At 30.6% G+C, this 12,366-nt stretch overlaps 2 protein-coding genes across 2 annotated transcripts in view; one reads left to right on the forward strand and one right to left on the reverse strand.

The window, feature by feature from the left end:
* The window catches only part of LOC132751842 (large ribosomal subunit protein eL27-like), a 134,470-nt gene that overhangs the window by 41,394 nt on the left and 80,710 nt on the right, over window positions 1-12,366 (forward strand). The window lies entirely within an intron of this gene.
* Window positions 724-9,796, reverse strand: LOC132751849 (aristaless homeobox protein-like). The gene is made up of 5 exons (XM_060742060.1): window positions 9,592-9,796; window positions 3,320-3,550; window positions 2,203-2,369; window positions 1,395-1,470; window positions 724-953 (listed from the first exon to the last, which is right to left on the reverse strand). Exons 1-5 carry the CDS (start codon window positions 9,794-9,796, stop codon window positions 745-747), a joined length of 888 nt encoding a protein of 295 aa, XP_060598043.1. The 3' UTR covers window positions 724-744.

The raw sequence follows: 12,366 nt of genomic DNA on the forward strand, positions 1-12,366 counted from the left end.
CTGCATAAAATGCCCTCTTTTTCATGATTTGCATCCATTTGAAACGGGTGTCTCCCTTGTTTAAAAAAGCCAAGTTCTTCTTTGAATGCATCATCATTCAAGCTTCGTCTTCTAAACTAAATACGCTGTAAAATAAAACAAAGGGAGGTAACAATTATACAAAACATATTTTGGTAATCTCAGATTAGTCTCCCTTATACTCTTATTACCAGCAGGTTATAGTCTGTTTCAAAATTTCATTCGCTTTGATTTAAAAATAAAATGTGTTTTATTGATTTCTGTTGAATATCAGAATTCTTTAGCTGTTATAAGTTTTAAAAGGCTCATAATGAATGAATAAAATTTGCGTCCCTCAAACGTTACATGCAATGTTGTAGGGAAAGACAGTTGTTCGAAGTCGGTAATGTTAAACCGTAACAAATCTCAGAATGTGAAATTTGCGTCCATCGAACGTATTGTATTTATTTACTTCGTGAATATATGATAGTATATAGTACAAAATTAGATTATATATTTAAACCAGCAAAGTATAAATGTAAGCTGTTTCAACAGTCGTAGGTACGAATCCCGCGAGTGACTAGTTTCTTTCATATGAGGAAGCTATGGAACGACTTACGTCAGTGGTTCTACTCAGGAACAAGCTCGCGCACTGAGTGACACCTCAGGTCTTTCTACACCATTAAAACGGAATTCGGCTATAAAACAAAACGGACAGACCTTTATTCAACTATATACACACACATTTCAGCACTTTAGTCCTCCACCATTAAGCGACTTATCGTCGTTTTGTATATATGACGTCACAGGCGGACTTATAGACGTTGAAAATGTATGCGGCCAATCAACACCGGCGTTGTTTTGAAAGTATGGCAGGGCAATGTTTGAAAACTGCGACATCGGTGGCATATGATCACTTCCAGTATATGGAGGTGTCCTAGTTTGGATATGTAATGCTGTAAATGTAAGAGTTAGGGTAAAGTTTTTTCTCTTCAAATGTAATTTTATTATAAGAAAATAATTTTATTAAGAGAATATTTTTATTACGTGAAATATGGAATATATTTTCACTTAACATGATAAAATTCCATATATTTCTCTCGTCGGAATTTAATTTCACCTTCAAGAAAAAGAAATGAACTCTAGTTGCAAATATACAGCGCGCAGTGATACAATCATTTATATGTGCGTGACGCGGTCTAATACATAATTTGTTACCGCCTTAGAAAGCATATACATGTACAAATAATAATCTTTATCATTAGCCCATAAATATCAAATATGTGTTTTTGTAAAAACTTAATGAATACAAAACTTCAAACATATTTAATTATTTAATGTGTATTTTTTGTAAAAAATGTAAATTAAAAAAAAAAACAACTTCAAACATATTTTACCTTGTTGCATACTAACAGACTTATCGATGACTTTCTGTTGTTTTCTCCATTTTGCCCGACGGTTCTGAAACCACACCTTTAATATACAGTCAGATAACTTTATTTAGTATTTTGGTATTTAAGGGAAAAAAATCAGTATGTATGCAATATAACTGATACTGAATGAGTGTAGGTTCAATACGGAATTAATTGAACGAGTTGAATAAAATTATACTATACGAGCCTCTGGCAAGCACATTATTATTTTATTTTATTCAACGAGTTCAAAAAATTAGTAATGAACCTTCACGAATATAACATTCTTTTTTTCACATACCTAAAAAAAATGAACTGTTTACAGTAGAAACTAAAAGATCACAAGTGACGCATCCATAGGGTTACGCTTACATGAATGCGCTTCAACGCTTCTTTTGTATAATGCAAATGACGTCACGTCAAAATAAGTATTTGCACGGCCATGTCATATCATTCTGTACGGTTGCGGCACGGGTATGTGATAACACGTAATATGATGATATTTCAGTTAGATAGAAATTCCACAATAGTATAAAAAATACCAAAATACTTGTTGAAAGATGAAAGAAATTATTGGTTAAGGCGTCGGACAAGTTAACTAAAGATTGTTTGCCCTGTCAGGGGCAAGCCATTGTTTCCGTGAGCACGAAACTTTACATTTATTCCAGGAACGGATTCGAAAGAAGTGTTTCAATAAACGTAAAGCTTCCAACGCAATCGATCTAAAATAAATTTGTATACACTTACTAAAGATAAAACATACAACATCATGTTGGAAAAAATACAATCTTACTTGGACTCGTGCTTCAGTGAGATCTACTTTTATCGCCATTTCTTCGCGTAGAAATACATCTGGATAATGAGTTCTCTGGAAAGCTCTTTCCAGCTCATCAAGTTGGTAGCTAGTGAAAGTAGTCCGGTAGCGTCTCTGTTTCCTCTTTCCGGTTGGCTGCGTAGTACCTGAAATCAAAACGAGGCTCAATCAAATATATTGTAATAATATGAATTGTATAATTAAATGTACACAATATTAACATATTAATATCAAGTTAACATGAGCAACGTAGAAGTGTACCAAAGGTAACTGGTATTCAAATGGGCCTTTCCCGGACAGATGCATGCTTCGTACGCCGAAATGTGAATATTGTTGTTGATAGCAAACAAAATAAATAAAAATAAACGAAAAGTGAAATATAAAAAACTTATGGTAAGCGAAAAATTCGATAAAATTGCAAATAAAATAAGTTTAATTGACATTTTCATGTTATCTTTTTATGATATACTTTAATGCAGATTCTTTCAATAGAAAGCCATGCTTTAACCATATTTACAAAGCTTTCGGATGTCGTTGCAATAAAAATGTTACTAAATGTACATGTAGTATGAAAATAAGAAAAATGTGAAACATCTAATTACTGACTTTTTGATAAATTATTGGACAAAAAAAAAACAACAACAAAGAAACAAAAAACAACAAGAACAAACAGTACAAACTTATTATTTATCAAAAATCTATGCTATCTGTACAATATTTGCCTTTTAATATTGATTTGGTAGGGTCTAAAATATATAAAAGTTTTTGTGTTGTTTTTTTAAAGAAGAATTTATAGAAACAGTCCAGTTTTCCATCACCAATCGTTTTAAATTCCAAAATTTTCACTGAATTTGTTTCTTTTGCACGCCGCTTCTTTCTCTTTTGTTTCCAAGGATTATTTTTTTCTTAAAACGTCAGTTCAATTTAACAGAACCAACCATATGATTATCATCAGAATTTGGGGGGTAAAAATCACAAATGAAAATTCCTAGCCTTGGCGTTCTGTTTGTTTTTGAAAGTACAGTAACTATATTCATTTTTGTTGATTGGGTTTATTTATTTATTCATTTATTTATTTCGATAAAATTGAACTTGCCTGAATGTCTGTCATTTTGCAGTTTTACAGATGATTCCGAGTCACTTTTCGGCTCATCGTCGTGACGAACTTCCGGTCTGTCGCGAGACCCGCCAGTGACGTCAAAATTTACATCAGACGACACCTGAGGTGGCCTACTCCTGATCTCGGAGTTATAATGTACATTGCTAAAGGAATGAGGATACCCGAGTGACGTCTGGAATTTTCTTTGAATAAGGTCATCATTATATCCTGAAACAGAACAAAAGACGCAAATTCACATTTCTTTTCACTAAAATATTCTTTTCGTGACTTCCGAATACAGTAAATCCTCTCTATTAAGACCACTAACGGGACTGACTCAAAGTGGTCTTAATAGTGAACTGGTCTTAATAGTGAATAAGTCACTTTAACAACTGTCGAAGTCCAACTTAACATAATGTATACCTTGTATAGTTTTATGTACATGTACTACTTTTTGCTAATCGAATCATATTTCTAATACTTCTTTAAAGAAATGTATAAATGATTTATTTGTAGATTACTCTCTGTATAGTCCAAATAATATAGAAAATAGCATGCTTGTGTCTGATATTACAAAATACCAGGCAAGGCACAAAAAAAAAAAAGAAAAAGGCGAGGCTCTACCGAGCCCTTCACTTTTTCGTGCCGAACCTGATTTTTTTTATCAGACACTTGCTTGGTATTCTATTTATCATGTTTTCAACTTAAATACGCGTTTCTTTCTTTAAATTTCAATTTTTAAATTTAAACAAAAACCTGTCAAGAACCTCCTGAGTATATGCCGCGCGTAGTAATATGGTAAGTGTAATGTCTATAAGAAATAGTTCCAAATGTAAGAGAGACTTTAATATTAAAAACAAGATTGCATTTGAGAAAAATGCTATGCCACCGCATGGTTCAAATTTCATAGCTGTACATCAAAGGACAAGAAAGTAGGTCACATCATCAAAATCTAGGTCACCTGATATCAAAGTTCAATTTTACAACTAAAACTGTGCACATGGTCAAAATGTCATTGCTGTACATCAAAGGACAAGAAAGTAGGTCACTGTCCCCTTGGGCAAGGCATAATTTTGACCCAAGGGTTTAATTCAAAACAATTTTGATACAGGTCCACCAAACAACATTTCAAGTCAAATATCTAAGCTATAGCTTTCTCCCATTCAGAAAACATTTGTTTTATTTTCTGTTTTTACTATGTGTACATTATGAGAATCACTGCCCCCGGGCAGGGCCAATTTTGACACCAGGGGAAAATTTTGAACAACTTTGGTAGAGGACCTATAAATGATATTATATATCACACATCAAAGCTCTATGCCTTGTACCTTCAGACAAAAATACTTTTTATTTTTTCACTATATGTACATAATGAAAATCAATGACCCCCGGGGCGGAACCAATTTTGACCCCAGGGCTATAATTTGAACAATCTTGCAAGAGGTTCACTACACAATGTTTCATGCAAAATATCTTAACTCTAGCCTTTGTAAATTTAGAGAAGATGATTTTTAAGTTTTTACTATATATATAAGGAAAACCTATGGCCACCGGGGGCGGAGCTAATTTTGACACAAGAGGCAAAATTTGAATAACTTTTGTAGAGTACCTTTAGATGATTTTATTTAACAAATTTTTAAGCTCTAAGCCTTGTACCTTCAGACAATAAGATTTATTTATTTTTTACTATATGTATATATTGAAATCAATGACCCCAAGGGCGGGGGCAATTTTGACCCTAGGACTATAATTTGAACAATCTTGCTAGAGGTTTACTACACAATGTTTCATGCAAAATATCTAACCTCTAGCATTTGTCAATTGCTAGAAGAATTTTTTTTGAAGGTTTTACTATAAGTTTTTACTATAAACATATACATATAAGGAAAACCAATGACCCCCGGGGCGGGCCGATTTTGACCCCAGGGCTATAATTTGAACAATCTTGGTAAGGGTCTACAAGACGATGCCTTATGCAAAATATCTAAGCTCTAGGCCTTTTGGGTTTTTACAAGAAGGTATTTTAAGTTTTTACTATATGTACATAGTGAAAATCAATGACCCCCGGGGCGGAGCCAATTTTGACCCCAGGGCTATTATTTGAACAATCTTGTTTGAGGTCTACCAGACAATGCCTTATGCAAAATATCTAAGCTCTAGGCCTTTTGGGTCTTTACAAGAAGATTTTTTAAATTATTCTTATAATTCCTTTTGGTTGCCATGGCAACCAGATTTCTGCATGGAATTAAATTCTTTGAACAACTTTGGAAGCCCTTCACCCAAGGAACAATCCTGCCAAGTTTTGTTGAAATTGGACTCGTGGTTTTTCACAAGAAGATTTTTTAAGTTCACTATATAATCTATATAACACACACACAAACACACACACAAACACACACACCAACACACGCACACACACACAGGTGAATCGCTATATGCCACCGCATCGCAGATGCTGCGGTGGCATAAAAAATATTTTCGATTCAAAAATTATAATGAAAGTATAATCGTTTCAAACTACATGTATGTAGTAAAAGATGTCTGATAAAGCTGAGGGTGGCTGACAAAGCTAGAATTATCAGGCATTCATTTTATCACCAATATAATGATAATGATCATTACCTATGTAATTACATGATGAAATATTATTATCCCGAGAAGTGAATTTACAGAATTTAATATTTTAAAATTATAATTCTACGTGTTTATCTAAAGTTTATATGTTAAACAAAATGCCAATCCTTCTAAATAAAAAAACATGTTTTACGGCTAAAGAACAAAAAGGTCAATTTTGATATTAGCTATTGAAGAGGGTAGACATAGAAATATTGAAAGAAACCAACGCCTCTGTACAAAATGCAATATGAAACAAATTGAAACTGAATATCTCTTCTTATTAGTATGTCCATATATTATAACGACTTAAGGAAAACATGTTTACCTAGATATTATTGCTCATGGCCTAATTTAAATAAATTCATATCAATAATGAAATGTACGAACAAAAATGTAATTGTTAACTTAGCAAAATTTGTTTAGTCAGCAATGCAACTGAGAAATGAATCTACTTAATACATTTGTTTGAAATAATGTACGCTGATAAATAACTATGTATATGTATAATTTATCATGCATGTATCTTACTTTTCTGTACTTTGTACCGCCAAAATGTTACTTGGCGATGAACATGTATATGTTTTTGCCAATAAATTATTTGACTTTGACTTGACTTGACTTGATAATTATAATTTAATTTAATTTAATTGGTGTAAATTCAATTTTATCATTATAATTAATATATTAAGTGATTATGTTTAAATAAAGATTTTTTATTTATTCTAAAATGTTCTCTTTGTTATATGAAATAGCTTTAAGAGCGGGATTTTAATGAAATTGAAAATAGGGAGAAAATAAACAGAATACTAAAACAATCGTTTCAAATAAAGACCGCGTTAGGTAGCGAACAAGACAAATATTTATTCATAATTCATCATTTTGAATGTATGTTGTCCTCGGTAGACATGGTTTTATATTTATTTATGACGTTTTTCTCGTGATTTTGTATTTGTACGCATACTGATATAATCAAATAAACTTGGAAATTTGGTGAAAAATGAAATATATTTTAAGATTTAAGTTATAATACATTTGTAAATTACATTTTTACATTAAATGCGCGTAAAAAAGACATGTCTCTTAATAGTACTGTTTATCATATACTTATAAGTGAAATTTTGAGAAATATTGATAAATTAAAATACGTATATTTTCATTTTCCATATTTTCACTGTAAAAAAATATTTTTCATAGCAGTAAAACATATTTTCTGTATTTTCACTGGTGTCTTGCTTGACTTCTTTCTGCTATATTCAGCAAATATACAAAAATTGAAAAAAGAGTATTTCAATAGTGATGTCAAAAAAGATAAAAATGTATATAATAAACAGAAAATTCAAGTTTTTTTCTAGAAATACAGGATTTACTTTCATCTGATTGTATGAAAAATGATTATATTTTACCCGTGGCTACCGCGTCACTCGAAGAAAATATTTGCTGTATTTATAGGAGAAACTTTAATATCTTCTCTATATATATGTATATCTTATATTTTCATGTTTATTGTTTTATGGTCTTATGTTAATGTTTAAGCAACGTTTGATAGACGAATTTACACAAGAATGGCGAACTAGTATCAACAATATGGAGGTTTTAAATTTGTATAAATATGTAAAAGATACATTAGAAATGGAACCATATTTAAACAATATCGCATCTCGTAACCTACGGATCGGATTGACAAAGTTGCGTATATCCGCACATAGTCTAAGAATCCAGACCGGCAGATATGGGAGAGATAGATTAGAGAGAAATCTTAGAGTATGTCAAATATGTAATGGTAATGAAATAGAAGACGAGTTCCATTTTGTTTTTAATTGCCCGGCATATCATTCTATTAGAGTAAAGTATATCAAGAATTATTTTAGAACAAAGCCAAGTATGTTTAAATTTACACAATTGTTGTCATCTAAAAACAAGTCAATTATTGTCATGTTAGCAAAATTTATACATGAATCACTAGAAATACGTACGAGTAGATTATTACGATCCAACAACTGATTTACATTTAATTGTTTGTAATATATCATTTGTAAATATGATGCTTGTTAATGACAAAGATGTAAAAATTTATAGATTGTATAAAGCACATCCTAAATGCATTTTTCAGAAATATATAATTTAAAACAAAGAAGATTGTATATATCAAAACTATGTGTATAAGAAAGTGAGCAAACGATGGATTAGAATGAGTATTTTAAAATAAAAAAAACATCAACAGAAAGTGAAGCAATCGCTCATATCGAGCGAATTTTCAAAAATGCTACATTCATTGAAGAAAAAAGTAAAGTTAATGTTACTACGAAAAATGCATATTATATGATAGTAATCCAACGAGTGCTCAGTGTTTTAATTATAACTTATACTTTTATATGGCATTGTATTTTGCATATGAAACAAATAGAAACATATGGTATCTTTTTACATCAATCGAATTGTTGGTAGAATATTAAATGGCATGAAAAGCATAAAGCAAGCGAAAAAAATGTATTATTAATATTATGCTGATTTAAAATTAAATAATTTATAACGCAAAACATGTTATTATAAATTTTAGCGAAACGAATTGATACCATGATGTTTCTTATTACTTATGATGATATATGACATGATATAAAACAAACATGGTTACATGTATTGTCCATCACCATAAATATTAGATCAATTTAATTTCTTATATTATTATATCCTAATCCTTTTAGTATACATAATTGATATTTGTCACAATTGTATGTTCTATGTACACCTATATGTTAATTTGTAAAATGTAGTGGCTAGCCACTAGAAACTGTAAAGTTTATGTGAAATAAATTTGTTCGTTCGTTCGTTAATTGTCTTACTTTTAATTGTCTTATATTTGACTTCATGTATAAATATTTTTCTTCCGGTCCAAAACAGTTTGAATAATTATCACAAAAACTTACCTATGTTTTTGGCAGACGATAATTCTCCGTATGATTTCCCTCCAAATTTATTTTTCTTATTATGATATTTAATATATAATCACACATCAGATTCTTAACAAAACTATAAGTATCTTTATACAGGTCTAACTTATTTTATTTAAAAATTAATAAAAAATTTAAATCATTTTCAAATTTAAATTTATAAGTTTTCATATATTTAAATTTTTGTACAAATTATATGTTAGTATTTCGAAAAAAAAGAATACACACCCGCGTAAGATTTAAATGTGAAAAATATTTCTTAAAAAGTGATCACGTGCGAAACTAACGCTGAATTAACTACTGTCCACTCTGAATGTTTTCTTGATCTTGGCGCGAATAAGCGTCCTTCCAAATCGAATCTCGGAGAGTGATAGTTCTCCTACATTGATTGGAAAACCATCATGGGATAATTCAATTGTTTTATGTCATTCGCAATCAACTAACTTGATTAGTTATAAGACGGTATTGAAACTGTCTACAGAACGACATTCCGGAAAACATAAAATCGGCACTGATTTTAGCCTCTCTTGTAATAAGATCAGCGTATCAATTCAGTTACAATCTTTGGATTTTTTTGACATATTAAAATTGAAATATACAAATAAATATCAGAAAGTTGAGGTTTTAAAATTAGACGTTTAGACCTTCACCGTTATCTTTTTTAACCCAACAGAGAAATAAAATGAAAAAAACTTGTTAAAATACCTTGTATTTTTTGTCCAAACGCAGAGGGTCCGGCCCCGCTGAACTGGTCTTCGTGGACTCTGGCATGGTTAAGATCAGCCCCAGTGCCCATAAAACCACACCCGTCCGTATACGGCCGCCTTAACGGACTCGAACCGCAGATGGGATGCTCGAACTGGCGACCAAAAAAGGCCGCTTGATCTAGTTGCGATTTATCCAAATTCATATTTGATTTACTGTGAAAACTGCGTAATTTTTATTATTAATAGTAATTTGTTCCGACACTTGAGAAAGAATGATCGAAGTGAAATTGAGCGATGCGTAATATGTTAAATTAACGGGGCTTTGAGGGGCTTCGCAAAATGGAGTTTAATGTTTCGGAGATTCTTCCGCACGGGAAAGAAGACATCATATGTTGATAATGATGAGAGATTTGGAAAGTTATGAGCATTTTTTAAGGATTCCCCGGCTGCACTAGTAGAGGTTCTTTTACAAGATAGGGGAATGTAAGGAAGCTCTGTAAAATTAGATGTTCTCTAGTTAGTGAATATTTTCCTAAATTTCTGTTTCAAAAACAACGGACTTTATTGAGGACCGCAAAATGGATTTTAGTGCATTATAGCCGTATAAAAGTTCTTGCTGTAAAAAGTATGTGAGCGTTATCAAAATATTATAAAAGATAATATATTCTTATCATGTTTTCTCATTTACTTTTGAAGGGCGACAGGTCTAGTTCTTTAAATCATTGAAAGCTCTTTGTGTATTCATGACTTCAAAAAAGAGAATCTTTAAAACAAAAACAAGTGCAATAATTTTTTTTAGATTTAAAACTTCATTGGCTAAAACATTTCGCAATGTCCATCGCCATCTTCGACAGTTCAGTAAACATATAATGAGAAAAGTATGTACATAAACATTATGATAATGTACATGTAAGAATTATATATTATTTTTAAAAAGACCAATACACAAATTTGTGATATCTCTTACCATATATGCAAAGTTTGTATACTTCCAGTTTCTTTTAAAGGCCCATTATGCCCCAGAAATGCTCTTATTTTTATATGTAAAAGCATTTTTTTTTGGTGAACATTGATTGTTCCCAAAGATACTCATTTAGCAATTACCAGGACCATCTTTTTCTTCTGTTGCTTTCTGACTTTTGGCAATTAGTTCAGTTACAGTGATTTAGTATTTTGTATGGAAGTCAAAATACTTCTTTGTTTATATTTTATTACTTTTATGATACATACTTTCACATTTAGTGCCACTTTTCTTTTAGGTAACAAACATCTAAAATGCTCTAATACCATTATAATGCATTATTTAAATGTTATAACAATAGTGTTTGTCATTTCTAGGGATGTGAAGAATTATTCGTTTCTGAGACAAAATGTGCCTTTAAAGTACGAATACATATATACAGAATATAAAGTCATCCTGAGAAATGGTGATGAATACAATGGGCAAAATGAATGAATGAATAATAATAAAAATAATAATAATGATAATGATGATGATAATAATAATAATAATAATAATAATAATAATAATAATAATAATAATAATAATAATAAAAAAAAAAAAATAATAATAATAATGATGATGATGATGATGATGATGATGATGATGATGATGATGATGATGATGATAATAATCATAAAAAATAATAATAATAATACAAAAGTAACAAAAAAACTTTAAAAAGCAATAATATTAGCCTTTTGGACATTTGTGAAACTACCAGCATGTATTCAAGCAATAAAATTATAGCAAATTAAAATTATTTTCCTTTTTAAAGTACATGTAACTTACATTACGTTTAAGTTTCTTTTTTTATTTAATATTTTTAATAATTATATGGTCTTATATTTGATTAAGCACCCATTAAAATATCTGTCTTCTCTAAAAACCAGGGTCAAGGTTGTTCGGTTATCTCTTAAGTCATCAAAATGTTCGACAGTTTGACAGTTCCATAATTTCGTGGTCGATTTTCGAAAGAGTTATTACACAGAATGTCTTTGTTATTTAACACACATGGATAGTGTCCAATAACAGAATAAATTGTTCAGGAACAAAATATCATTCAGCTATTTTAAGTAGGATTTTAACTGTTAAGCAATGATTTCATGCATGCACCATTCATTTTAAGGCAATTTACTACCATATATATTTCACACAAGCATTTCGGAAGTACTCTTTTTTAAAATTCAAACAATAATTTTTGCATCAGATATATAGATAGTTCCCGGCTTTTACAATATTTTCCTCCATTGCCAAAAATTGGCAGTCATTGTGTGACACAGTAATGGGGCGGGGGAGGGGGGGGGGGAGAAGTTCAATATAAACCGCAGATTTTGATCAAATTCTTCTATCCATATAAAGGATAAGTTTACTATTTTACGATTATGTTAAAGATTTTTATCAGTTTTCATGAAGAGTATAGATGAATTATGACAGATTTTCATCTAAAAAAGAAATAAAAAAAGAAATAAAAAAAGAAATAAAATAAAAACCAACAACAGCAGCAGCAAAAATACATTTTTTTCTGGTTTTTTTTTCTGGACCTAGGTCGGTCTAGTGACACCATATTTATGACATTTGAAATGGTTCTGTCTGGAATCCGTAATTGAGACGTTATCGCCGAATTTATCTGATTGATTGAGTGTGGAATAAGTTGTTTTTATTTTGTAGGGTTCATCTTTATTTTTTTAATGAATATCGACTAGTTTTAAAAAGACATATGCGAGAAAGATAACGGTTTTATGCCATCTACACTTATCACGAAAGTATCTT

Source organism: Ruditapes philippinarum, unplaced genomic scaffold (genome assembly GCF_026571515.1).
Source record: "Ruditapes philippinarum isolate M1 unplaced genomic scaffold, ASM2657151v2 ctg494_1_1_1_1, whole genome shotgun sequence".
Classification (NCBI taxonomy): domain Eukaryota; kingdom Metazoa; phylum Mollusca; class Bivalvia; order Venerida; family Veneridae; genus Ruditapes; species Ruditapes philippinarum.

Coding starts and splice junctions, on each gene's coding strand:
- LOC132751849 (XM_060742060.1), bottom strand. CDS start 9,796: ATGAATTTGGATAAATCGCAACTAGATCAAGCGGCCTTTTTTGGTCGC. Junction 1,471..2,202: donor TCACTGAAGCACGAGTCCAA/GTAAGATTGTAT, acceptor TGTATATTAAAG/GTGTGGTTTCAGAACCGTCG. Junction 954..1,394: donor GTCTGTTAGTATGCAACAAG/GTAAAATATGTT, acceptor TTACATTTACAG/CATTACATATCCAAACTAGG.